The 26,671-nt window shown below is 37.9% G+C and overlaps 2 protein-coding genes across 2 annotated transcripts in view; one reads left to right on the top strand and one right to left on the bottom strand.

The window, feature by feature from the left end:
• The window catches only part of camk4 (calcium/calmodulin-dependent protein kinase IV), a 56,716-nt gene extending 36,978 nt beyond the window's left edge, over positions 1–19,738 (top strand). Inside the window, exons 6-11 of the mRNA XM_064309397.1 lie at positions 6,981–7,071; positions 7,928–8,002; positions 8,966–9,041; positions 15,430–15,556; positions 16,761–16,917; positions 17,575–19,738. Coding sequence (XP_064165467.1) covers positions 6,981–7,071; positions 7,928–8,002; positions 8,966–9,041; positions 15,430–15,556; positions 16,761–16,917; positions 17,575–17,735 — 687 coding nt within the window. The 3' untranslated portion in view covers positions 17,736–19,738. The remainder of the gene's footprint in view (positions 1–6,980; positions 7,072–7,927; positions 8,003–8,965; positions 9,042–15,429; positions 15,557–16,760; positions 16,918–17,574) is intronic.
• A 287-nt stretch (positions 19,739–20,025) lies between these two features.
• Positions 20,026–25,714, bottom strand: stard4 (StAR related lipid transfer domain containing 4). The gene is made up of 6 exons (XM_064309399.1): positions 25,564–25,714; positions 24,367–24,477; positions 23,577–23,626; positions 23,242–23,368; positions 22,821–22,938; positions 20,026–22,127 (listed from the first exon to the last, which is right to left on the bottom strand). Exons 2-6 carry the CDS (start codon positions 24,469–24,471, stop codon positions 21,904–21,906), a joined length of 624 nt encoding a protein of 207 aa, XP_064165469.1. The 5' UTR covers positions 24,472–24,477; positions 25,564–25,714; the 3' UTR covers positions 20,026–21,903.
• Between the last annotated feature and the right edge of the window lie 957 nt (positions 25,715–26,671).

The raw sequence follows: 26,671 nt of genomic DNA, 5'->3' as shown, positions 1-26,671 counted from the left end.
GTGATGGTTTATTTTACTGGCAATGATTGCTGCATCATTTAGTCTGAAATAATCCATGAAAACCTATATATAGTGTGCTATCAAATATTAACAGTGCATTCGTTCGGCCTGGCAATATGAATGACCTTTAAAGAGGTCAATGTGCTGAGAAAAGACTGTTCGCATGAACGGGGTGGGTAATGATGCTGCTCTTTCATGATACTTCACCATTTTTATGATACTTGTACATCATGGTGATATACAGTAAAATAAATTCAAGATTATCAATCGCCAGTGCTCTAATTACATGTACTGTCAAATTATCAAAACCATTCAAATTTTTGTTTGGTGCAGTAAAGGTCTACAGCCAAATGCAAAAGTGTTGGGACAGTGACAATTTTTGTTGTTTTGCTTCTGTAATTCAGCACATTGGGTTTTAAATAAAACAATGAAAATGAGGTTAAATACATACTTTCAGCTTTAATTTCAGGGTACAGGCATCCATATCAGATGATCTGTGTAGGAATTATAGTCATTAGAAGGAATAAAGAGTAAGAGAAAAAGAAGCAACACTGTAGGTCAGGGGTGTCCAATCTTATACAAAAATAGCCAGGTTGGGTGCAGATTTTCGCTTTAGCCCAGCACCATGACACCTCATTTAACTGATTAACTAATCACAGTCTTCAATCAAGGCCTTGGCTGTTTCAAATGGAATACTTGTGCACTACATACTTGTGTATTTTTAAGAACAAACTTCCAGGTGAACTAAAAAGTCTATACTACTTAGAATGCAAGAATGCAAATCTGTTAATTTGAGATATACTTGTACTATAACATAATGACTTTTCTGACCTTAGTAAGAAATACACCCGGTGCAGGTTAGACTAGCAGCAGCGACTGACATCTGAAGTTACAGCTAGTTAGCTTGTTCGTCTGTCAGTTACCTAGCCAGCAGGCTAGTTAGCTAACTTGTCATAAAAATAATAGTAAATCGCTAGCCAGCTACGATTACATGTTTTACACATTTACATTTTTTACATGAAAAATTTCAACTAATTACATTAAACTATAAAAATCCAAAATTAAATATATGTACACTTGTACACAAACTCCTTCCATTTTTTGCCCTCCTTTCTTGCGGCTGAGTATATATAAAGTTCCAATTGTTCTTCACTTTCAGCTCGGAATTTGCAACGACTACTGGGAACGGAAAATGTGCTCGGATGCACACTTTGTTTTACCTGGTTGCACACTTGGGTTTGAGACGCCGTTGATCATATTACCATTTACTTCTGTAATTGATATATATGCACCAATTAGTCCACAATTATTCAATTTGAGACACTGGCCTTGATAAATTAAATCAGGTATGTTAGTCTTGTGCTAAAACAAAAACTTGCACCCACACCAGTGCTGTAGGTTTACTTTACTGTCACAGACACTATGAAGAGCTAGTAATATGGTGTGAAGACGATCAGTATGTCATTGTTCTAAAAGTGCTTGGAACGTGCCTCAGGTTGGGAGGTGTTCAGCGACACTGGTGAATGCTACTGCTGGATTTTGACATTCACTGTTTGATACTGAGCGCACAGCAAGCGAGGTGGAGTTTGGTTCTGTTTTTCAGCAGAAGCCACCAATATCAGCATACTATATTTAGAGGTAAGAAAGCTATGCAGTTATAGACAAGAGGAGGGGGGGAACAGACTATTAGTGAGATGCTGTGGCCAGGGATTCCTTGCTCAGGGCAACAGGGCTCTGCTATTGTAATTTCACTAACAGACATTTCACTACACTGCCCTCAACAGTCTGTCAGTTTCCCTTCCATTTGCCCTTGCTAATTGGCTACATATTTAAAAAATTGAAGGGTGAAGTGGTGACAATTTCTTTTTGACCTATTTTTTTCTTCTATTATCGAGCACTATCTATTATTTATCTTTGATCTTTCTGTGTGGCCTGTCTCGTGTCAGTTGAGAAATGGCACATTCTTTGTTTCCTAGGGTGTGGCATTGTTGATTGGTGTTAACCAGCTAGAAGGGACAAAAATAAGAAATTGCAGCTCATGTTCATGGGAAAGGAACAAATGAGCGATTCTGCGTCATCGATCAGCACCTACACCAGCCCCCACCCCACACCCTCTGCCCCCGCCCCCACACCTCAGCCATTTGAAGGGAGGAAACATCTGCTGTCTTCTATTTCTCAACCTCTCCACAGGCTTGGGTCTCAGACATCATAATTCACGCACAGGCTTGCTAATAAAGCTCCTCCAGCTCGTGATCACCACACTGAGATGTCTGCAGCCAAAGAGATGCACTAGGAAGACAGAAGAGGAATTCTTAATCAAGGAATGTGCGCACAGAATACTGCCCTAGATAACATTGCAGACCGTGTTTCCCCAAGAGATGTGTAGGAACCAAAAACCAATGATTTTTAAAAATAAGTTTCTGGAATGTACTGTTCTTTTTGAGCCTCTGCTGCTGTTGAAATAGCCTTGTTGCCGTGTTTTTAAATAGAGAGATCCGGAGGCATGGCAACTCTCACAACTGCAGATTTGGCAGCCGCGGCTGGTACGACACAGGCCATCTGGTTTTTTACTCATCTCTGTAGACCTGCATGGTCACCTAACAGGCTGCCAGTACAATTTGGGCTGTCTTTATTGAGCTTAGTGCTGATATAAGGGAAATCAATACCGCTTTATGGGAATAATCTTCTTTGCTGCAGCCAGTTGTTCTAAACAGCTCTTAAGAAAGCAGTCCACTCCAGGAAGAGCTAGGGAGGCCAAGACCATGCTTTAACTGTACTTTAAATTCCATTCTCAACGTTCAAATGCATTTGGTAGAATGTAATAAAGATGACTTTCATTAGTCCAAGATGTAGTTGTTGTAGCATTCCGTTGTATTATTGTACACATCAGAAACATGATTCAGTGGGCAGTGAATTTGAAAATGACTTTAACTTGCCATTTGGAATCAGGTAGGGACATTGGGGAACAACATTTTAAGAAATGATGAAGAAATTTGCAGAAAAGATACAATATGCTTTAACCTCTATTTCATTTTGAGTATTACTTTAATGAATTAAGGCTGCACATAAGGCTTCAATAGCATTTCTGCAGAGTATTTTTTCAGTTTGGTTAAGATAGCTAAGAGACACTTGGGGTAGAAACATGGTGCTATAAAAGCCAGCATAATTTCCAGTGATATATGTTGTGGAGCCACATCCATCAGTATAATAAAGCAGTTTTTCATGCAAGAAAGTGTCATCTCTTGGACTCAAGAAAAAGTAGTAAGAAGATTTAATCATGAATCCATTGCACTGCATATGCTGGCTATGCTCTTTTGCAAGCAACCTTGTCTCACAACCCATTTGTATCTATTCAACAAATTTTCAGCACCCTAAAATTTGTACTTATACAATGAATTAGACACCTCACATCACGTGACTTGACAAGGTTCTCTGAATCAATCTGAACCAGACCGAGAATCCTCCTTTTTTCTTTCCTCAGTGAAACAATAAAGGTACGCTAACAACATTGCATTTCCACATACATTTATAGAAAATAATTTCTTATTTTATGATTACATTGTCAAGTCATGTGATGTGAAGAGTCCTTCATTCGTATGATTAGTACAAATTTTAGGGTGCTGGAAATAGATACAAATGGGCTGTGAGACCAGATTGTCTTTTGAGAAGCCAACCTCCATTTTACAATGCATATACTAAAGATGTTTCCAAAGATTTTTCTTTATCACGGTTATGTAATTCTTTTAATTGAGGTTCAGTGACACATTATTATCCATAAGACATTACTGTCTTTGGATTAATAGAGGCAATATTAGGAAAATTCCAAGAAAGGAGGTATAATTTCCTTTGGAGAACAGAGGGCACTGTTGGTGTCCTCTCTTAGTGTGAAGTGTTTATTAAACACATAAACTAGGTAAGTAAAACTGGGTTATTTTGCAGAAATGAGTCTTTCCCTGTGGTCCTTGGCAGCAGTGAGAAGCTTCAGAGGAGCCTCACAGGAACTGTAGTTCTGTACTCATCTGAGGAGATAGGACACCTTATCTGTGTCAGCTCCTCAGAGTTTCTCAGAACTGGAAGTATTCCCCTCTGACATCACTAAAATATTACAAAGCCATGCAATAATTGTGAAGGGAACATGGTGCCTTTGAAACAGGCTCACATTTTCTTTGTCAAGAAAATACTGAGAAGAACCTACAAGAACCTTGAATTTTAACTACAAAAAACTATTTTTACTACATGCTTGGTTTTTCTACATTAAATGCATAAATAATGAAATCCTTAAAACCAAGGCCTCCCTGTTGGCAGGACTAATACACTATTAGACATTTATAAGAACAAATCTCTTGTACAAAGCTCATTCTCAGTAAAATATCTGCGTGATATTTTACTGAGAATGAAAGATATGCTGTTTTGGATGTGGTACGGTACACAAACCCTGATTAGGCCTGATGGTCGACGTGGTTGGTCCGTAGAGCCGTAATCAGGGACTGTGTAGCATCCCCTTCAGAGTTAAAGATAGCCTCTCCCCTCTCCCTGTCTATACAGTATCTCTTGCTCTGTCCTTTGTGTCTGCACCTGTTTGCACTGCATTCCAGCAGGCGGTCTTTTTCGGAATCAGTATGCAGTAATAAATCTGCTCTCCCTGGTTTTCCGAGTAGAGAATGACATCAGGCTTTTGCCACCACAAGCCTTCTGCACTATATAATCTGTGGTGATCGTGCCTGAACTTGCCAAATGATAACTTGAATCTGAAGCAATTGCTCACTCTAGACATTTTTCATTACCATGTGTGATGAGGGAGGCTCCCGTTTTCCAGGGACATTGTCCAACTTTATTTTTTCTTGGTCTCTGACTAAGGTGCATAGCTCTCTGCTGCAAATACTTTTGTTTTGTTGCCATGGAGGAATACGATGTCTGTACACACATCTGAAATCAGCTGAGCCTGCAGCCAGCTAGAGCTGATGAGGTTTCTATGGCAGAGTATTTACTGGATTAAATATGACCTCATGGGCTATGATTGAATTATGGAAACTCTCTCCACTGTGGTTTTTTAGATTTATGTTGTAAACACATTCAGCAGCAAAGTCATAGTGAGGAATGATGGTTAAGCTTCCTTAAATCACTTGCTGTCAAACAGATGCCATAAATGTGACCTGCTGATTCTCATCTGAAATACACAGAAAAAATTTTTATCCCAGAGGTTTAGGTCCCTGTGTCCAAAGTCCAAAGGGAAACTGCCCATTTTAATCATTTTTGGATCATGTTACTTTTGGTTATGAGTTATATGTGACATGAACATGATTTATTTCAGATATTCAAAAAACCATGTACATTTCATCCTAACCATCTTAACTCTTTGTAATTGTTTTTTTAATTTTTTTAATTACAGCTTTATCTTTACCATTTTTTTTTTTTTCTGTTACCGGGCGGCTTTACACTGCTCTTCCAGCACAGTTTTTCATTAGTTACCATTGCGTGACTCTTCCTCCCACATCTGAATGCATCCATCCACTATTGAAACCAAAATGCTACTTCTCCCTGATGATGTCGTCTCTGTCACTGTCACCAGATGCCATGCGCTGGAGGTAGCACCCGGATAATTTAGAACATATAAATTAGTACGGCGGTGTACAGGCATGTCCTCCTAATGGAGGCTGTCCCAGTTTTCCACATCTTTCATATTATTGGCATCCAGCACTAGAGAAATTTCCTTTGTGTGTTTGTCAGTGGATTGGATGACTTGTAAGTTTGTTACAGTTGCTGCACTGTAGTTAGGATAATAAAATTGGTATGTTTGACATAACGCAGATGATTTCATCAAGCAGGAATTATAATTGTGCTTTTCTGTCTGTGTTGTGATCTTGAGAGTAATAATCTGCTGGATTGCTCTCAGTTTTTTTGTTGTTATTGTTGACAGAAACTAAAGTTAGACTGGTGGTTATACATATTTTAATGATATTTTATAAAGATAAGTGTCTTGAGATCTGCATACATATATTCAGTCACTCTAAATGTCTGTAAAGCTGTTGATAAAATTAGCAGTCTTGAGCAGTTATATACACAGGCCAATACACAGGCTATTAAAGTCAATTTTAAAAGACAACTCATACATTCAGGCATTTCCTTAACCTATAGTTTGTTATCTATTAAAAAAGGTAATGACAAATAAGCTGCTCATGGCTGGGTGTGTTCCACCATGCCTCTCGATGACTGTTATGAAACCGTGCAGTTTGAGGTCAGATTTACCTGGTGTGGAGAGCGTTGGAAATGAGGGCAGAAAGATGTTCAGATCACTGCCCTTTGAGTAGTGAGCATTGCGGAGATCAATGGAAAGTGGAGTGCCATGCCAGTGCACCCTTGATCTGCAGAAAGGGGAAGTGACCGCCTGTTCCGACAGGTAATTAAAGGTTCCTGGAGGTGCCCCGAGCACATATTGGCAAGGCATTAACAGGCCTGCGAAAAGCGGTGTGATCTTTTAATAATTGACAGACCCTTTTTTCATTTCGGAATGGTAATTGGAAAGTCACACCTGGTGCACTGAAGTGCCACGCAGGGGATATTGGTTTTGAGGGATTTCTCACATTGAAATTAAGCTGATACTATAATTAATTGCCCTCAATCTCGTCCACTTTACATAACTTAATTGTCTGGGAGCATTAGAATATGTTTTATTTCATAAGCTTCAACTTCTCGGATTTAGGGGTAAGGAGTCGAATGTATGCAATAAAATGTCTAGTTGATTGAATTTTGTATTCGTGTGAAGTATAAAGTGAAGACCCTCCAGCTAGTGATCCATCCATCTCTTTTCTGTGGAAAAATGTGTAATACCTTGTATTTACCCCCTAAGCACCGATATAAATGATGGCTTAAATTCAGCATTGTGGCATAATTCGTTTGTCTGGCCTGGAGGCCTGACATCATTAAAACACCAAAGCAAGTAGCTGCCCTCCCCCTAAATATTTTCTCTCTCCTACCTGCAGTACCTGCATGAACACGGCGTGGTGCACCGTGACCTGAAGCCTGAGAACCTCCTGTATGCCACTCCCGCACCTGACGCCCCTCTCAAAATCGGTAGGTCACACGCTCCACGGAGGGTGTTAGATAGACAGATACTTTTTTGTCCTCCTACAAGGACATCCTTTCCAAGGATGGTTCAGGTGACTTTGCCAACACGTATTCATAGAACGTCAACAAGTGCCCACAAATGACCATCTGATTTACAACAAATGGTATACTGACAAGTGCAGTATGTGAATTAGTTTCATTTACTGTGTATAATGCTTATGGCAAATGGCTCAGAATCTCTATTTAAATATGCCATTTTTGGAACACATGAGCCCATAGAAATGTCCAGAGGGCACTTCAGTAATTTAATGGGTGATCTGGGTCAAAAGCTATGGTTCTAGCCTTTTACTATGCTGTTCAGTGACCCTCTGGGGAGAGAGAAAAATTACATTCCATAATCAGGAGCAGGTGGAATGTCTATGCCACTAATAGCCAGCATTGCTGAGACCAGATAAAATTTCTTAGTAATATGTATGGTCATTGATTAACCTCTTTGAAGACTCCCCCTTAGGGATCATTAATGGCTTCAGGCTTTGGCTGTCATTCACTTGCATCTGTTCTCCCAAATGACTAGCCTGCTGAAAACACTTCCTTTACATTCCATTTTATTAAATTAGTTTCATGTCCACTGGTAAAGATGACATAATGACAAATCGGTCGGTCAATGTTGGGATGCACAAAAGACTGTTGCCACTGTTACATAATGTTTATTATGTATATATAGATATATATTACGTTGCATTCAAGCATGATTACACATTTGAATGAATACATTTGTATTTAAATGAATGTCTATTCAAAAATGTAAATCAAATTTGATTGATAAAAAAGTCATGTATCATTTTGTATCTTTTCATTTAAGCTGATTTTGGCCTGTCAAAAATTGTGGATGACCAGGTCACAATGAAGACCGTGTGTGGGACTCCAGGGTACTGTGGTGAGTTGACTATTTCCCCTCTTTCTTACGAACTGATGTTTAATTTTCTCTGAACCCAATACCTCTGTGGTGTGGTGGATTAAGTACTTGACATTTTGGTAATCCTTTCTAAATCTGTTTTATATTACTATGATGATGTTGAGTTCATTGTCCAGACTGTTAGGAGGGTGAGTAATGATAATCCACAAGCACTGTGTCAAACAGACTTGTTTGCATACTACTTGAACAGCACATGATATTTGGCAAGTCCAAAATTTGGCTATCAGAACAAGGTGGGGTGGGGGGCAGGGCAATCTACATCAACAAAACTGCCTCTATCCCCTATGCAGCAGTATATATATATATATATATATATATATATATATATATATATATATATATATATAACATTATGATTTGAAAATATGATACAGTATGATATGATATGACTGTTTGTACAGTATAGGAGCAGGTGTTTTATTTTTCATATCCTCATTTAAAAAAAAAAATTTTTTTAAAGCCTTCAGTAATATAAATATACTTGAACAATGCCAGTTAGCTGTTTGGCTGGTTGAGAGAATCTTATATCCATAGCAACAACACTGACCTGCGAACTGGTGACATGTTTTATTTAGCCCACGTATGGCACTGTAGCGCTTACCAAAGCAGTGTTCGCTGCTATGCATTCACTGAAACTTGATCAAGTAAAAGCTGGCTTTTCAACTTTTTTTTGGGTCACTCCAAATATATTTCAGTTATGTTATGGTTCAGTTATGATTGGTTTTATATCCCTTTCTGGATGGCATGAGATCTGTTAGTAAAAGTAACTCTTAAGTTGTCAGAAGCAAGCTGAGCACCATGATATTATCATCAAAAGATTTGCTGTTCTCCCATATGGTAATCTCTCTCTCTCTCTCTCTCTCTCTCTCTCTCTCTCTCTCTCTCGCTCTCTCTCTCTCTCTCTCTCTCCTCCTACCTTTGCAGCTCCTGAGATTTTGCGGGGATGTGCTTATGGGCCTGAAGTGGACATGTGGTCTGTGGGAGTCATTACGTACATCTTGTAAGTTACGTCTGTTGCCGAAAAAAAAATTGTGCCTGTGGTCCCTGCGAGATTATATTCATTTGCAGTCCCTTGTCACTAAAACACTGCTGTGTAAACTCCATAGCAGTTAAGGCCTCAAATATATTTTTTAGCATTTGTACTATGGAATTCACAGTCTTGACTTAGTTTTTCCACAATTTTAAATGAGTAATCACGTGTTTTCAAAAGTTCCTATGGCTTCAATTACGTTTTAGGGCTCAACTTAGGGTTAGGGTTATGAAAACGATAAGTCTGAGGGTCGAGGCAAGTTTACGGCTGTGTTCAGCAGGTTAAAGAAAGGTTGGGACATTGGTTCTTTTTCGATTTTGGACGAGCCAAAAATTTTGTATATACTAGTATAGGTACCTTTGACCATAACAAGCTATGGAATATATACATATTTTTTCAGGGAAAACGTTTTTTTTTAAGGCCTCAAATATATTTTTTTAGCATTTGTACTATGGAATTCACAGTCTTGACTTAGTTTTTCCACAATTTTAAATGAGTAATCACATGTTTTCAGAAGTTCCTATGGCTTCAATTACGTTTTAGGGCTCAACTTAGGGTTAGGGTTATGAAAACGATAAGTCTGAGGGTCGAGGCAAGTTTACGGCTGTGTTCAGCAGGTTAAAGAAAGGTTGGGACATTGGTTCTTTTTCGATTTTGGACGAGCCAAAAATTTTGTATATACTAGTATAGGTACCTATGACCATAACAAGCTATGGAATATATACATATTTTTTCAGGGAAAACATTTTTTTTTAAGGCCTCAAATATATTTTTTAGCATTTGTACTATGGAATTCACAGTCTTGACTTAGTTTTTCCACAATTTTAAATGAGTAATCACATGTTTTCAGAAGTTCCTATGGCTTCAATTACGTTTTAGGGCTCAACTTAGGGTTAGGGTTATGAAAACGATAAGTCTGAGGGTCGAGGCAAGTTCACGGCTGTGTTCAGCAGGTTAAAGAAAGGTTGGGACATTGGTTCTTTTTCGATTTTGGACGAGCCAAAAATTTTGTATATACTAGTATAGGTACCTTTGACCATAACAAGCTATGGAATATATACATATTTTTTCAGGGAAAACATTTTTTTTTTAAGGCCTCAAATATATTTTTTAGCATTTGTACTATGGAATTCACAGTCTTGACTTAGTTTTTCCACAATTTTAAATGAGTAATCACATGTTTTCAGAAGTTCCTATGGCTTCAATTACGTTTTAGGGCTCAACTTATGGTTAGGGTTATGAAAACGATAAGTCTGAGGGTCGAGGCAAGTTTACGGCTGTGTTCAGCAGGTTAAAGATAGGTTGGGACATTGGTTCTTTTTCGATTTTGGACGAGCCAAAAATTTTGTATATACTAGTATAGGTACCTATGACCATAACAAGCTATGGAATATATACATATTTTTTCAGGGAAAACATTTTTTTTTTTAAGGCCTCAAATATATTTTTTAGCATTTGTACTATGGAATTCGCAGTCTTGACTTAGTCTTTCCACAATTTTAAATGAGTAATCACATGTTTTCAGAAGTTCCTATGGCTTCAATTATGTTTTAGGGCTCAACTTAGGGTTAGGGTTATGAAAACGATAAGTCTGAGGGTCGAGGCAAGTTTACGGCTGTGTTCAGCAGGTTAAAGAAAGGTTAGGACATTGGTTCTTTTTTGATTTTGGACGAGCCAAAACTTTTGTATATACTAGTATAGGTACCTATGACCATAACAAGCTATGGAATATATACATATTTTTTCAGGGAAAACATTTTTTTTTAAGGCCTCAAATATATTTTTTAGCATTTGTACTATGGAATTCACAGTCTTGACTTAGTTTTTCCACAATTTTAAATGAGTAATCACATGTTTTCAGAAGTTCCTGTGGCTTCAATTACATTTTAGGGCTCAACTTAGGGTTAGGGTTATGAAAACGATAAGTCTGAGGGTCGAGGCAAGTTCACGGCTGTGTTCAGCAGGTTAAAGAAAGGTTGGGACATTGGTTCTTTTTCGATTTTGGACGAGCCAAAAATTTTGTATATACTAGTATAGGTACCTTTGACCATAACAAGCTATGGAATATATACATATTTTTTCAGGGAAAACATTTTTTTTTAAGGCCTCAAATATATTTTTTAGCATTTGTACTATGGAATTCACAGTCTTGACTTAGTTTTTACACAATTTTAAATGAGTAATCACGTTTTCAGAAGTTCCTATGGCTTCAATTACGTTTTAGGGCTCAACTTAGGGTTAGGGTTATGAAAACAATACCTATGGTACCTATGACCATAACAAGCTATGGAATATATACATATTTGTTTAGGGAAAACATTTTTTTTTTTTAACCCTCTGGGCTCGAGAGCTCCGCCGGCGAAGCTCGACAAGATGAAATTAACTTTCGTTTCTATTTGGATGATTAACTTCATGTGCTGTTATCATACACAGACGCAACAAAAACATCGACAGAAACCTTAGAATCGCGACTTTTCAATGCGCCCATTGGCAAAAAATATAAATTGTTTTAAATGTTCCAAATTTGATTAAATAGATCATGTATGCTTCGCTAAACTTTACTCATTACTATGTGAATTTCGCTCAGCAGGAAGTCCGCCCAAATCGCATTCACATGTTAACAACATTATAATTACTCTCCATAGAAGGAGACTAAAGGAGAGGCGATGCGAGATCCATGTGAGAAATGCCAAGTCTGAGAAAGCGGGATAGAGTGTCACAGAGTGTCGCCTAATTCACTTCTTTTGAGGTGAACATTTTATTTAATTTTGGGAAATGGTCCGTCCAGAAGCCGACACTGATGAAGAGCGGTGTCATTTCGAACAGCGAACTGATCCAGCTGAGGATCAACTTCATGCGTAAGTATATTTCTTATGATCATATTGGTAAATATGTGTACTGTATTGCAACATATCTGTGTGTTTGTAGGAATATCCAGCAATGTGCGCGTTTGTAAATTCCCACACTACGAAAGATTCGAACTATTGCATCTCAAAATTATAGGCTAGGCTCTCTGCGTCTGGTTGTGTTAGAAGTATCAGGTAGACTGTATGTTTTTCGATCATATTCGTAATAAATAGCTCATGCCTGGTGTGTAGTGGCGTGGCTAGGATTCTAAAACTGATGTCCTTGCACAATCGATATTAGCATACTCTAAGTAAGTTCGGGAAATAGCAATAAAATAACCACTTAGCTAAACAGACCTAGCCTAGTTCAGATTGAGGCATTGTTAGTGATGAGTTGCGTGTAGTTTAGTTGGAATATCAGTGTTTATTTAGTTAAGCTAATGTTTTTTCGTTGATAGCTTGCATTATTTGTAAATGTGTGCTGTATTACATTCTCTGTGTGTTTGTAGGGATATTCACTAATATGCGCGCTTGTAAATTCCCACACTACGAATGATTCTAACCATTGCTTCTCAAAATTATAGGCTACCTCTCTGCGTCTGGTTGTGTTTGTTTGGTTCTTTGTTTGTATATGATGTCACATTTCATAAATTTTGTTTTCATTAGTTAATGGTTTGTCCCTTTTTTGTAAAGCACATTTAATTTTCACCTGTTGAAGGAAATGTGCTATATAAATAAAGTTTGATTTGATTTCACATTTCCTAACAATTTTGTTTTTATTATATTTGCAGAGATGTTGATCAGGAAACACGGCCTAGTTCACGACTAGCTAAGAGGCCAGGCAGACGTTGCAAGAGTACACCAGTCTCATCTCATCTTCCATGCAGTTTACTTCAATAAATGTTCTAAAATCAAAAGTTGTCTTTGTTTCTGTCTTCTAAATGGCTCACTGAGTCTTTGTCTTAGTGGTGGGGAGGCATGCGGCCAGGTGTGAATAGCCTACTTAGCTGGCAGGTATTCCTACCCAATGCATATTCATTACAGAAAGGCCATTTGCCCTCCCATTCTCACCTGGTGTTGAAAAATAGTAGTCACAACACTAACTTTTAGCAATTTATTTTATATTTCTCATTGGATTTGCTAAAATATTTTGTCATCTTTTGATACCCAAGACCTTGAAGAACACATTTCAGTGACCAAAAGTCTTATTCACAATTGTTTAGTGTGTTTTATTACAACATTCCTGTGCATGTTCAAAACTTCTGTTTACAGTTTGTGTGTTTTTAGAGCAGTTTACAATCCACACATTATTATGACCTACTTACTGCTGCCATATTGTTGTAGCTGAGTTTGTGCTGAAAACAAAGATATGAAACACTTTGGAATCACTGTATATAAAGTTGATGAAATTTACACAAATGTCAGAGCATCGCACAATCACCAGTGTGCCTCATTTTACCCTTAGACCCCAGAGAGTTAATGAAGATTTTCTGAGTGAGACAGCTTGTGGGAGCAGCCTACTTGATTGCTGAGGAGCATGTCCATGTCCCTGCTGTGGCTAAATTTAAGAAGTTCAGTTACTGTTGTTGGTTTCTGGTTAAGGATCAAGGCTGGAAATTTAATATGAGAAATCTCCAATATTGTATTCATTATTCTTCACAAATAAACAGCCGAAGGCAGTAAAAATGTATAAAACACAATTTCCATGATTTTATGTATAGTTAAATAAACATTATGGGTGTGAACCCCACCCCACCCCTGAAATGCATAGCCCAAATGTCTGCAGATGCTTACGGGTCCACAATCATTCTTCACCTCCCCACTCAACAATCTCGATTCGACAGTTTGCAAAATTCGTTGGTTCAGTTCAGAATTTCTAACCACCCCCCGTGCTTTTCTGCTTGATCCTATGCTAATGTGTTTGCATGGATAATCACTGAGAATTTCACTGCCTTCAAAAGCCAACACTATGCAGTAGTGTTGTGCATAGTTGACAGCCAGGTGATTGGTGCACATCTATTAGGGAAAGGTTGTAGATCCTACCTGAGGCATCTCTTACCTGAGTCATGAATAGCTGGGAGCAGTAAAAGACACACACGGTGTGCAAAACACAATATTTGCTCCCTTGAGCAGACATGTTGGCACATGTCACTTGACACAAAGTCATGACGTCCGTGTCGGGGGAAAGCGCGTTGGATTGGGAGTGAGCCACTTCACGGAGAAAGCTGATAGCCAATTACAGCTGACATGTAACACTAGCCAGCACATAAAAAAGGGTAGCATCCAGGTGTCCTTGGAACTGAGGCTATCTTAGCACTTTCCTGGGGAGATCCGGCCCTTATTGCTACACTAAGGCAGGAGGTTGTGACAGTGATGGATTGATGTCAACTCTTGTCTGTGTCACTCTGGATGAGAAAGTCTGCCAAATGCCTGTATGTAAATGCAAATGTGGCGTCTGTGTGTACATCATAGCATTTAAATATTTGACATGCAAAGGTTTTCAGTTTATCTTATTTGCTTCTCTTCCTATAGTTTGATGTGTTATAGAATTTATGAAAGTGCTAATTAACCAGATCAAGCAATTGTACGGGTCAATTATGAAAGCAGTTTCAAAATTTGACCTTTTACTTTGACATAAAGATGTTTTTTGTTTATTTGTAAACAAAGTTTGGTGAGACTTTGCTGGCTGCTGAAACTGCCAATGTGTTTTTGTCAGGAAAAACATTGACACCTACTGTACATTCATCTACAGGTCAGCCTTAGGGATGAACATTGACTGAATCTAGCACAGTGTGTTCAAGCTCCATCTGGAGAGCAGTTCTGTCTAATTGAAATATATTTAATTTCATTATGTGATGTTTGTTTCCAAGTCCGCCTTTTTTTTCCCCACACCAGTGTGGAAGTGCGTCGGATCGGTTTCACGCATGGCAGGATAGAATGTGCTCTCTCCTGGCTCAGAGTGCACACTGGGCACCATGTTGGCTCTGCTCAGATACCCTGCTCATGGCCTTATTGTCTTGCCATATAATCCTCAGATACATGTGTGGGTCTCTGAAGCTCAACGAAGCGTGAACATCCTTGGTACAGCCCCTGCCAAATTCAGCTGCGGATGAAAGTTGCAAGCTTGTTTTTGTGCATTAGCATTAGGCTAACGTGTGCGTGCATGCAGCACGTACGCATAACAGCACAGCATGTGTTCATTTTGTTTAGCTGCACAGCAGTAGAAAATATAAATCGCATTGGTGTGTTTGCTGTATGCATCCAAGTCTGCGGAGTGACCCGCTGGGCGAAGTCTGCAGAATTACAGATGGCCAATCAGTGAAAGTGTACTGCCAAGCCTGACAGGAAATCATAGCCTTCAACTCACTGCTCATGTCAACAGCTCAGGAAGACACCTGCTGTATGACACACATACATACGCAGCAGGGTGGATTGCAGTTTGTGTTACTGTAATAGCCATGTGGGTGATAGGTGTCTCAGTCTTACCGTGTTGTGCGCTCCTGCCCTGACAGATTGTGCGGCTTCGAGCCCTTCTTTGACGACAGGGGAGACCAGTACATGTTCAAGAGGATTCTGAATTGTGACTATGAGTTTGTCTCCCCCTGGTGGGATGATGTATCTCTTAATGCCAAGGATCTGGTGAGTACCTGGTGGATGAGGTTTGGCTTTTAAATTGTAACAAATCTCAATAACAAATTTAAAAAATATATATGTCTATATATTTGATGAGTGAACTGATACCTTGAGTGTTTGCCCTCAGTCAAAGTTGAATGTTATGCTGAGTGGACACAGTATATTATATGCTGATATATTATATCAATTGTGTTAATTAGTCACAGAAATGTAAAACTATAATAAGGAAGCTGTAAGCACTGTTCCTGTAATGAATCCTGGATCAAGTAATAAAGTTCACATTCCCATCCCCTTATAGGTTTACATATTGCTGTAGTATTGTAAATTCAAAATGTACAGCTGATGTCAGAGAAGGTTTTGAATCACAGAAGACCAGTCTGTTGTCCCCATATGACATATTTTTATTGAACTATTTAATCTATTTGGGAATTTACCTATGATTTAGCTTTTAAGCTTTGATATGTGAAATCAAAGCCTTTCTTTATTCGGGTGTACTGTCCAGACTTTGAGACTTCTGTCGAGTCTATTACTAGTGTACAGTAGCTCAGAGTTACAGCGTTATCCCACATTGAATGATCAGAAGATTTAACTGTAGGGTGGTAATGTCTAGCTTATGTTGCTTTCTTTTGTGTTGTCTGGTAGTGTAATGTTACTACACGGGGCAACCTGCTCTAACCTAGCGACAAAGAATGGTTTACTGAATATTGCTGAGCACAGAATACACACCACTTCTGGGGGATATAAGCACAATTTAAATCCAGTTTCCTAGACTTTTAATATGCTTTAAACCAGTTTGATGAATTACATGCAAATACAACTTTTTCATAACCTCGGGCTGCCTCCCAGATCTCTTGCTGATTTTACACAGAATGACTTACAGTATTGCGCAGTTGTTTAATTGCATGTATCACACACTAACACAACCTCACTGAGATTCTAAATACAGTAGCAGCCTGCTATTCTGACACCCACCCTCTGTATGGTTTGTGGCAATAATTGGCCATAGCATCATCCACGGAGGGAGGATTTTTTTCAGCAGGGTCGTACAAGAGATACTTGTCTCAGTCCCAGTTCCCTGAATTTTAAGTTATTTAAGTTCACCCGTACACAGTGTACAGAAAGGCTAATGAGTAAATTCTAAGTATATGATTCAATTTAACACCAGATTATTTTCAATACATTTCTTATGTCTAATACATGTGCCCCTTAGGTGAAGAAGCTGATTGTTCAGGATCCAAAGAAGCGTCTGACAACCCTGCAGGCACTGGAGCACCCCTGGGTGACTGGGAAGGCAGTTAATTTCGCCCATATGGACACCGCCCAGAAGAAGCTCCAGGAGTTCAATGCTCGCCGCAAGCTCAAGGCAGGTCTACTGTCATAAGCTTGGCTGCTTTGTGAATATGAAGCACCAGTGCTCTTAGAGAGGTGGCTTGTTTATTTGTTACTCTGTACATTGAAATATTTGCTTTTTGCTGTTGCCGTATGCTACGGTTGTTGCTGTAGCTAGACTGCGGACTTTCAATGAGCTCAATTATGAATCGAGAGGAATAACCAAGAGAAGCCAAGGAGGGTGCTTTTGAATTGCCCTGGGATGCTCGAATGAGTATTACTGAGCAAAACTTATTAATTTTCATGAACTGCCTCTGATGAGACTGCAACTACTGTGCCGCTGGCTGGCTGCTCTGAAATTGTAGAGTCCTGTGGGGCAGGGGTGAAGGGTCTGCACTTTATTATTATGTCAGATTTTGTGGAGGAGGGGGTCTTTGATGAACGTGGGCGATTTGTTTCATGGACCGCAAACTGACTGAAACTAGATGCTGGAGTTGGGTGGGAGGGCAAAACTACTATGACCTATGAGACAAAGAGACAAAGTGGCTGGCTGGTAGTTGCCACCTAACATGCGGAACCGACGTAGCCAGTTAGGCAGCCCATGAAAATGTATTCATTTTGTTTGGTAATGCTCATTCGAGCATCCTGGGGAATTAAAATCTCTTGTAAATATTTTGCATGCTTTTGGCAGGCAGCCGTGAAGGCCGTGGTAGCCTCCACCAGGCTGGGCAGTGCCGGCAGTCATGGCAGCAGTGACAGCAGCAAGAACAGCTGTAGCCACTCTCCCATCCAGGAGGGGGCGCCTGAGGGCCGTCCGCAGGAAGACCAGCAGCAGACCCATGAGGAGAACTCCTAGGCCTCTCCTCGGTCCTCCTCCACGCCCAAGGCCAGAAGCCCTTGCACTGGAGGCACCCTCATCCCATGGGACAGCTGAACGGTGGACTCTACCGGTGCAAAAATAACTGCTGTGTCACATTTCTTGGACTGGGAGCAGTGATGGCCTCTCACAGATTTTATTGCATGTGACTGTTTATCAATTATGAAATGCTACCCGCACGAGACTGCGCAACGTGACTCGGCACAGTGTCATTACATGCCAACAAGTATTTGAAAACTGCGTGAAGCTGAAACTTCCCCCTGAAAAAGCCTGTTTCCTAGGCTACAGTGAGGAGCTTCATTGACATAGATGTCTCTTCTTTCAGCTTTTTGTGATGATTGCATTTTAGTAGAGTTTACAGTAGTTTACATTATTTTTTATTTAGCTAATTATGACATATCTTCTTATGTACAACAAAACATTCTAGGACAGAAGCTGATTGTTCATTATGAATACCATACCATTTTGCTTTGGTAGAACCAAGATACTTTAAATGTTTACAGAACTTCTTTAGATTTATATGCAAAGTACATTCCGTTAGAATAACAGATGGAAGACAATTTCCGAAATGGCCATAAATTGTAACTTTACCAGATCTTGTAAAGAGAATGCCTTATTGTATCTTATTCACTGGTTTATACAATTTATGAGAGACAAGTGTTTCCTATCTTGTTGACTATTAGACTATAAAAGCATGGGGAAAATACATGCTTTGCACAAGTATGAGGAGCCATCCATGTACAATGCAGAATATCATCCAAGTTCATAAAAATATCTGCAAGTTTTGGCATAAAGGACAGTTTACTTTTCTATACCAAAACACCCAGTTTACAATTTAGAAGTACTGGTCCCCAGTTTCTACTGGGGAACAGATAAGTATGTCAACCGAATAATCAGCATTAGTGCCAAATACACTTGCTCTTAAAGACTGTATTGCTTTTTTAAAAATTTGGTTCAATGGAAATGTACCTCCCCTACCCATATGTTAATATAACTATACATAGAGTTTGTTAATGTGTGAAAATATTTAATTAAATATTTAGTTTATTAATATCTATTACTGGCTATTGGGCTGAATCTATCATAACAGGCAGCTTTCGAAAAAGAAATGTATGTTTATAGCATATTTGTAAAAGAAAAAAGAAATTGCTGTTTTTTGACCTGAGCAATGTACTCATCAGCATGTTTGTTTGTTTTTAATTCTAGCATCAGGGAATGTCATGGAACAGGTGTTTTTGGTTCCTTTTTTCCCCTCTCAGTTAGTGGCTAGTTAAAGCCAGGGGATAAAAGAAGAGAAGGCAAGATGGCTGTTTTGCATGTGGGAATGTTAAACTGCTGCAGTAGTCTTTCAATAATGCACTATATTTTATGGATGTACATGTATGAGAAAGTCTTTGTTAAACACTGTACAGTGTTGGCGGCCACCTGTAGGCCATATAATATATTATAGGGTCAGTTTTGTATATTTAAAAGGGACATCCTGACACTTTAAACAGGTTTGACATCAGAAAATATAATGTTTAAAAGACAATTATTTTAGATGGCTTATAAAGGAGGATACCCTCAGATTACACACTAGTTGTTGAGCAGAGAAGATTTTACTGGGGTCGTGTAATGCAGATGGATCTAGAGGCTGAGGTTTGGCAAGACCATGCCCACTTTAACCGGACTCGTGAAGAGTTTGTCACAGTGTTTATAGATGGTAAGTACACAAATGTATCACCTCAAAATAGTTAAGGTTAATGTCCTTTTTATTACATAACCTAGTTTAAAATGGCTGGATTTCCCTTTTGTATATCGGTTTGTATATCAGTATGTTTCTGTATTCAAGGGAACAATTGAAAATGCGTGTAAAAACACAAATGGTAAATTGAAATGGTACTTAATAGGATTGGTTTGGTCTGTATTCAATCATTAAAAAATAAACAAGTAAATAAACAAAAAACACTTTTTTTTTTTTTGGCATGAACTCTAGAAAATAATTCTTATGGTCCTGTGTAGCTGTTGTTTCAAAACTAGAATGGAACTATTTTGGTTAAAATAAGAGCTGAATGCATAAATATGAAGCACAGCTCTACATACTGAAAAAAATAAATTAAACTCAATTCTGTTCCTTTGGCAATATACAGGGGGGGCTTATTTTGGTGCACTTAGCAGCCATTAGTAAGTGGTGTAACATGCAGCAGAGTGGATGCACTCCATATCAGTGAGTGGCCTCCAGAGGAACACTACAGACTGACGAAATGACCACTGCAATGATACTGACAGATCCAAACAAAATGCATTTAATAGGAATGTTTCAATACATCAAAGCAAAATACATATTTAAAACTGAAGATAACATGAAAAACATTTTTCCCCTTTTAAATGCATAATATACTGTACAGAACAATCACTCTTAGGATCTTTATAAATGCTACAATTGGACCAATGGGGGGAAAAAGACAATATCTCATAACATAAAATTTGCTTATAGCGCTCTGGATAAGAGCGTCTGCCAAATGCCTGTAATGTAATTTAGAAGAGCATAGGTAAATGCACTTTCCTTCATAAACTACACTTGTGTAAAACAACTGCATTTGATATTTTTTAAATGTAAATTGTCAGTATTAAGTAAATAATTGTAAATTCACTGCTTAAAAAAACAATGAATATTGTTCAACAAGTACACACAGATTTACAGATTTACAGGCTCCTATCACCTTGCTTCAAACAATGAGGATTATAGTCAAGTCTGAAATGCTGATAAGGCCATACAAATCTAACATGCACTCTTCACAATTAAATTACCCGTCCTTGTAAGGCTATGCCCTATATATCTTGCAATGACAGCTTGGTAAGTGGATAAGCTTATCTGCCAAAGGAATAAACTAGTAGTTGCAGTACCAAGCTTACCGAGCTCATTATCATAAGTGAAATTTGACTGGGATGAAAGAACATAGCGAGCTGCTTCTACACCAGCACTAACTAACTCCAAACTAATATTCTATTCTATACAGTATTACTGGTCAGAGCGCAAATACCATCCCAGAATATGTCTGATTCTGTATTAAAACTAGGAGTTTAATTTTGTGATTGGCAGGCAGATGAGGCTTGATTAGCATATTATGCAAATAAGACGAAATCCTCAATAATTCTGAATGAACTACACAAACTGGGTGATTTAATAGAATTTTAGGACTAACTCCCGTTCAGTTCTTCTGGCTGTTCCTACTGGATTACATACAGTACTATAGATTTATGGTTACAACATTTATAACTAAGAAATGCACAGAAACAACAAGGCCTACTGTAGGTATGACAATACACATGAATTGTTAATTGACTCTTAACACTTTGGTTACATTCCCTGTGACATTCATGCTGGCTGTATGGGTTTATCACAACATATAATTCTTAAACATTTAAAATGCATTCAATAAATAAAATCTATGGAGGTAAGTTTCAATATTATATATGCAATGATATATATAATACATAATATTACTGTTAACGCTAAAAAACTCAGAAGTCTACACAGTATCCCATAAATTAGCACCATTGATTTATAGTAAATCACTGAATAGTCTATTGCATGCACTGTCTTTCCAATATAACTGTCAGAAACTTTAATATATATCCAGAGAAAATCCAATTGCACACTAGACCTTTCATTCCATTTTTAATTTCTCTGGTATTTGCTAAAATATGAATCCCATGGTATTCCATCAGTTTTCTTTTTTAATGAAATCATATTTATGTTGTTTTGTCACAAAACTATCATGATTTGTAAGTTGCCCTTTGAGGAGAACACCTCAAAGGGCAAATAAATGCATTATATTATATTATATTATATTATATTATATTATATTATATTATATTATTATTATTATTATTATTATTATTATTATTAATAATAAGAATCGTAATAGTATTAATAATAATAATAATAATAATAATAATAATAATAATAATAATAGATTTGAATGATTTCACATTTAACAGTGCAACAGGATGCATACATCCATAAAGAACAGGACTGATGTCGATTGTAGGTAAGAGAAGGAAAGGTAACGGGCTATACCTATTCAAAGCAACCCTGAGTTAAATTGTGCTGGAGCTGTGATGGTAATGGAAGGAGTGGCGGGGGCTCAGCAGAAGGCGTTGATCACTTCAGCGCCCGTCGCAAGTCCACAAAGAAGTTGACCAGGGTGCTGGCCATGGCAGTGTCCACTGCAGACTTGGGGAGCATCCCTCGGAGGTCAGTCTGGATGTAGCCCGTTAGCAGGCTCTGAGCTGGGCTCGCTTCTTCCGGCACGCAGAACCAGCCGCAGGGGTGATTGAAGCCCCTGACGAAGCTCTGGTGCTGTTCCCCATGTTCCACGCTGATGCCTGCCCAGAAACAATCAAAGGAGCGCTAAGTGGCTGAGCACCAACACAGCCGACATCGGCACCACTTCCTACCATGCGGCAGCCTCTGAGAATTAACACACATGCACCCTTTTGAAAGGATTTCAGAATATCATCTGGAAGGCAGGATTTTTTTTTGATGGAGGCTCAACAGTTTGAATTTAACTAACCAGTGTGAGTGACAGATCTATGCTAGTAATTTTTTGGTAAACCTTTATAACTTTTTGGAAACACTATATTCTTTTAAAATCTAGTCCGTGGTGAAATGGCTATTTGCTATAACTGGACCTGTACAAGCATTGTTGAATGTCTTCTATATAGAAGTTGATGGAAGACATTAAGTCCTTTCTTTATGCAAGTGGAGTTCCAAAACACAGCTCTCTTGCCTAAGAACACAAATATCTGTTGTATTAGATTGAATGTTGTGAGCGTTGTTAATCTGGAATTCAAGAACAATTAAGGTAATCTCTAAAATACATGTCAATATTTACCTAAATCAATAAGAAATGATGATATTCAAATAATGAAATGTCATCAAATATGTTATAGTTCACTGCCACCACCCAGCACAAAAGTGCAAGAGGAAACTGCCCTATACAACTTCAATGATTCATATTAAAATGACTGGCTAATGAGCCTGCTAGATGTCTCATGAATATTGGCAGGTACACTAACCACAGGACAGAAGGCCATCTTGGTAGTCTGTAGTGTAAGAAAAGTCGATGAACTCCCTGGGAGCGATGATGTTCCATAGCTGTCCGGCTGTTGTATATCGCATCACACAGCACTCCTTCTGTAGAAAGCAATACGGATTTTACATTCAGTAAATGCTATTAATTTTTATTTTGACAGGCAAAAACGATTCTGATAACATTTACACATGTACTATGCATGTACATGGTTTACTACCAAAACAGCATTCCTAGCATGGATGTATACAATACAATGTTAAAAATGCATTCAGGATGAATGAATACATTTGCACTGTATGCACGGTGTCCAGTAAGTTGAATTTTCATTTACAGAAATGAATTTTAAATAAAATATGCAACAAATAAATAAATATACTTTTGGAAGTAAAATTATGAAAACCTACCTTATCAAATGTTTTTACAATGTCCATTGACGTCATCAAACTATCCCAGTCCAGTCGGAATGGTCCAGGGCGAATATAATCGACTATTCTTTTGGGAGTGTCCTTTACAATACCTTGGGCTTTATACCTATTAACAACCAAAATAAATGCTGAATAAAGTGAATCACAATACTATTGACCTCAAAGTCTTAGTTTGTTGTGTGATCTTTATGAACATTGTACAATATGCACAAAGCTCAGTTAAAAATTTGAAACTGTTTATTTAATAACACAATTTCATAATGTAAAGGTACAGCAGGGAAGCAGTATGAAATAATATTATTGAAGATGCTTACAGAAATCCATTGAATTCCTCTGATGGCTTTCTCCATACTTTTACATCTTTCTGTAAAATAGTGAAAGAATCTATCAAATATGAATGCCATGAATGAAGAGGTATTCATATAGTCTTCAGGTGTATAAAACATTGCGACAAACCATCATAAATATCTCTGACACAATATCATAAATGACTGAACAGATATGGGAGAGCAAAAGACAAAGTGCAAAGAGTGAGTTTTGCTTTATGTAACAAAATGGGATGGTGTTTGTTTTAGAAAAGGAATGCTCTTTCTTTCATACGTATGCAAACCTAGTGAAATGTATCTCCCACTTTATCACTGAAAAAGTCAAACAAATGCAGATTAATACACATTTAACATTGTAAAGGTAGGACTATAGTAATACAATTAAATATCAATTTGTTGTTTATCTTAAATAATTTTTTTAATTATATGACAGCAATGCTTTGGTGTATTTGTTTTGGTGAATAACCTCCATGTCATTCATTCAAAATCAGTGTTTTCATGACCAATCTATTCTCACTCTGCCCAGGACCAAGATATACTAAAACCTGAACTCATGGTAATAATGATTGTCCAAAAAAGCTACATGATTTGGAAAGAACTACCCGCAACAGTTTCTTTCCACGATCCTCTCTGAAAATATATTTATACCTGTTAAATATACATATTATATTACAAATATATATATATATATATATATATATATATATATATATATATATATATATATATATATATGTAATATTCCAAAATTCCACTGAAGGAAACACATTTAACCCACCGAATGCTTCGCCAACCTCCATTCATCATCCTCAATGCTGTGGTAAGATATTAGCGTGTTCTCCAGCTGTGTGGTCAGAACACTGGTATCTGGTAGACTTCCCATTTGGCCCTGGCACAAGAACAGAAACAAACAAACAAAAAAAGCATTAATGTTACAGATGGTATAAGCTCAGATGTGGAAAATGCCATTTTTATGAAAGAAATGAATAGCAAAAACAAATTAGACTACTACTGAATCACCAGCACATATAGCAACTACCCAGTGGCAGGGGGCTCATTTAAAAAATGGTGCAGAATCTTTTGCTTGTTGGTTCAGGAGGGGGAGGGCTTTCCCTGGCTTGGTCACTCAAAACTTTCAGATGTCACACGATGTTCCCTCAAACAGTTAATTTCAACTCATTATGAATCACTTAGTGATTGTTAGGGGGTTTGGAGCATTGGTCCAATTAAATGACATATAAATAAGATGTCAGAGACACTGATTCAAGCATGTCTTAGGAGCAGTGCAGTGCCAAAGACATATTTGTTTATGCACCTACTACATTCTTCCACATACATAAATATTATGAGTGTATGATAAAAGAAACAGCTTAATTTTGAGATCTCTATTTATATTATATTGGGAGTGAGGGGAGTGTGCATACAGGTATAGCAAACACCACCACTTTGGTGACAGAAATCTGATTTTTAAAAACTTACATTTAAATTACACATTTCTGCCATGATCTAGCTAGCTACAGTCATGGAGGCTACAAAAGACGCAGAAATTTGGTAAATTGATAACGCTAAATAACATTTTCTAATTAGAAACCACGTTGGCACACTTTTTCTTAACAGTCTTAATGTCGACTCCAGCAAGCTACAGTAGGCCATATTACGGCAGCCTATTGCTACATACACAGATAATCAGTTATAGTGAGTATAATAGAATGTATTAATTTCAATTAATGCAAATTCATTTCTATGAATGCGAATATTGAAACATGAATGTGAGTAGCCTGTTGCGTACATATATAGCCTATAGCCTAATTGCTCAAAACAATATTTTTATATAAATAAATAAAATAAATCTATTCAGTCTCGATGGTCCCTGTTATTACATCAATCAGATTATCAGACCACTACCTGGAACGGAAAATGAACACAATAACCACCATGCTCTATTTTGTCTAAATCATACATTTGTTTTCCATACCTTTAAATCTCCAAATGTATTCCCTTTTCCTTCAATTAGTTCGGCTCTCAAGTCGACACTGTAACTGCATGTAGGCGGATACCGCGTGAGCGACGCACGATTGAATTGACTAAACACAAGACCAATGAGATAAAAAGGTTTTCTCTCTCGGTTACCACCCTGTATTTGGTTTCTCTAGATTTGTATATTAGCTGCAAGTGATTGGTAAATCTATAAGAGAGGGCGTTAAATGTTGGGACGAAAACGTTTTTCATTCGCCAATGCAAACAACGTAGAAGCCCATTGGTTTTAAAACCGTCGGATGTTCGTTTGTTTTGGAAAACGGGGGAAATAGAGAAAATAACAAAGTCAGAGTTAGGTTTGGCACAACCTAGATTTCTCATTTGTATTGTAAACATTAATCGTAATAATAATAACAGTTCAGACGGCGGGCCTATAAATAGCCCTAATAGCATAAAATGGCACATGAATCAGGGTTGTGAAGCTCGCTAACGTTAAGTTAGAAGTAACAGATAAGTAAAGTATAACGAAAACGATAGTGCAAATTACTGTTTAAAGTCCACGATGAAGGCAACAGTGTCATTTCAATAGCCCGCACGAAAGAAACGACTAGCTATCAAGTTATCACTGCGGAAGTTGTTCGAATGTGGATTTTAGCCTTGATTCCTGCGTAATGTTATAGATACAACGTAGGCGATCTGCGGGCACATCACGACGACACGGCAGTACTTTGAAGAAAAATGTTACATGCGAACGATGCTTTATGTTATGCTTTGCTTTCTGTGGGAAATACCATTTTGAAAGCCGCTATTGCATAACGGATAGTCTAATTGTTAGCCATCTGTGCGCTTTGCTTTAAAATGTGTGCTTTAATTATCTTTCTCATTGGTTTTAAAATATGGTTTCACTGCTTTCAAGCGAATCCATCTGTCGCTGCAATTTACATAGCCATGCGAATTCAGTTTAATCAGTTATGAATACGTTTTCATGCTGTAAGGCGTAGCCTACATGTTTTCTGATGAAGAACATTTACCATTGGTAATATGAATTTAGTCAATGTTGATTGTATTTGCAGTAATCGAGTTGGCCTGAATGTAATTCAGCAAGA

This window comes from Anguilla rostrata, chromosome 14 (genome assembly GCF_018555375.3).
Source record: "Anguilla rostrata isolate EN2019 chromosome 14, ASM1855537v3, whole genome shotgun sequence".
NCBI lineage: Eukaryota > Metazoa > Chordata > Actinopteri > Anguilliformes > Anguillidae > Anguilla > Anguilla rostrata.
Note: the sequence above shows the minus strand (reverse complement) of the source record. Positions and strands in the feature narration are given on the sequence as shown.

What these genes read in the sequence shown, in the direction of transcription:
- stard4 (XM_064309399.1), bottom strand. Translation starts at nt 24,471, where the DNA reads ATGGGAAGTCTACCAGATACCAGTGTTCTGACCACACAGCTGGAGAAC. An exon ending in GGAGGTTGGCGAAGCATTCG is followed by an intron (nt 23,627 to 24,366) that starts GTGGGTTAAATG and finishes ACTATTTTACAG; the next exon opens with AAAGATGTAAAAGTATGGAG. An exon ending in GAGGAATTCAATGGATTTCT is followed by an intron (nt 23,369 to 23,576) that starts GTAAGCATCTTC and finishes GGTTGTTAATAG; the next exon opens with GTATAAAGCCCAAGGTATTG.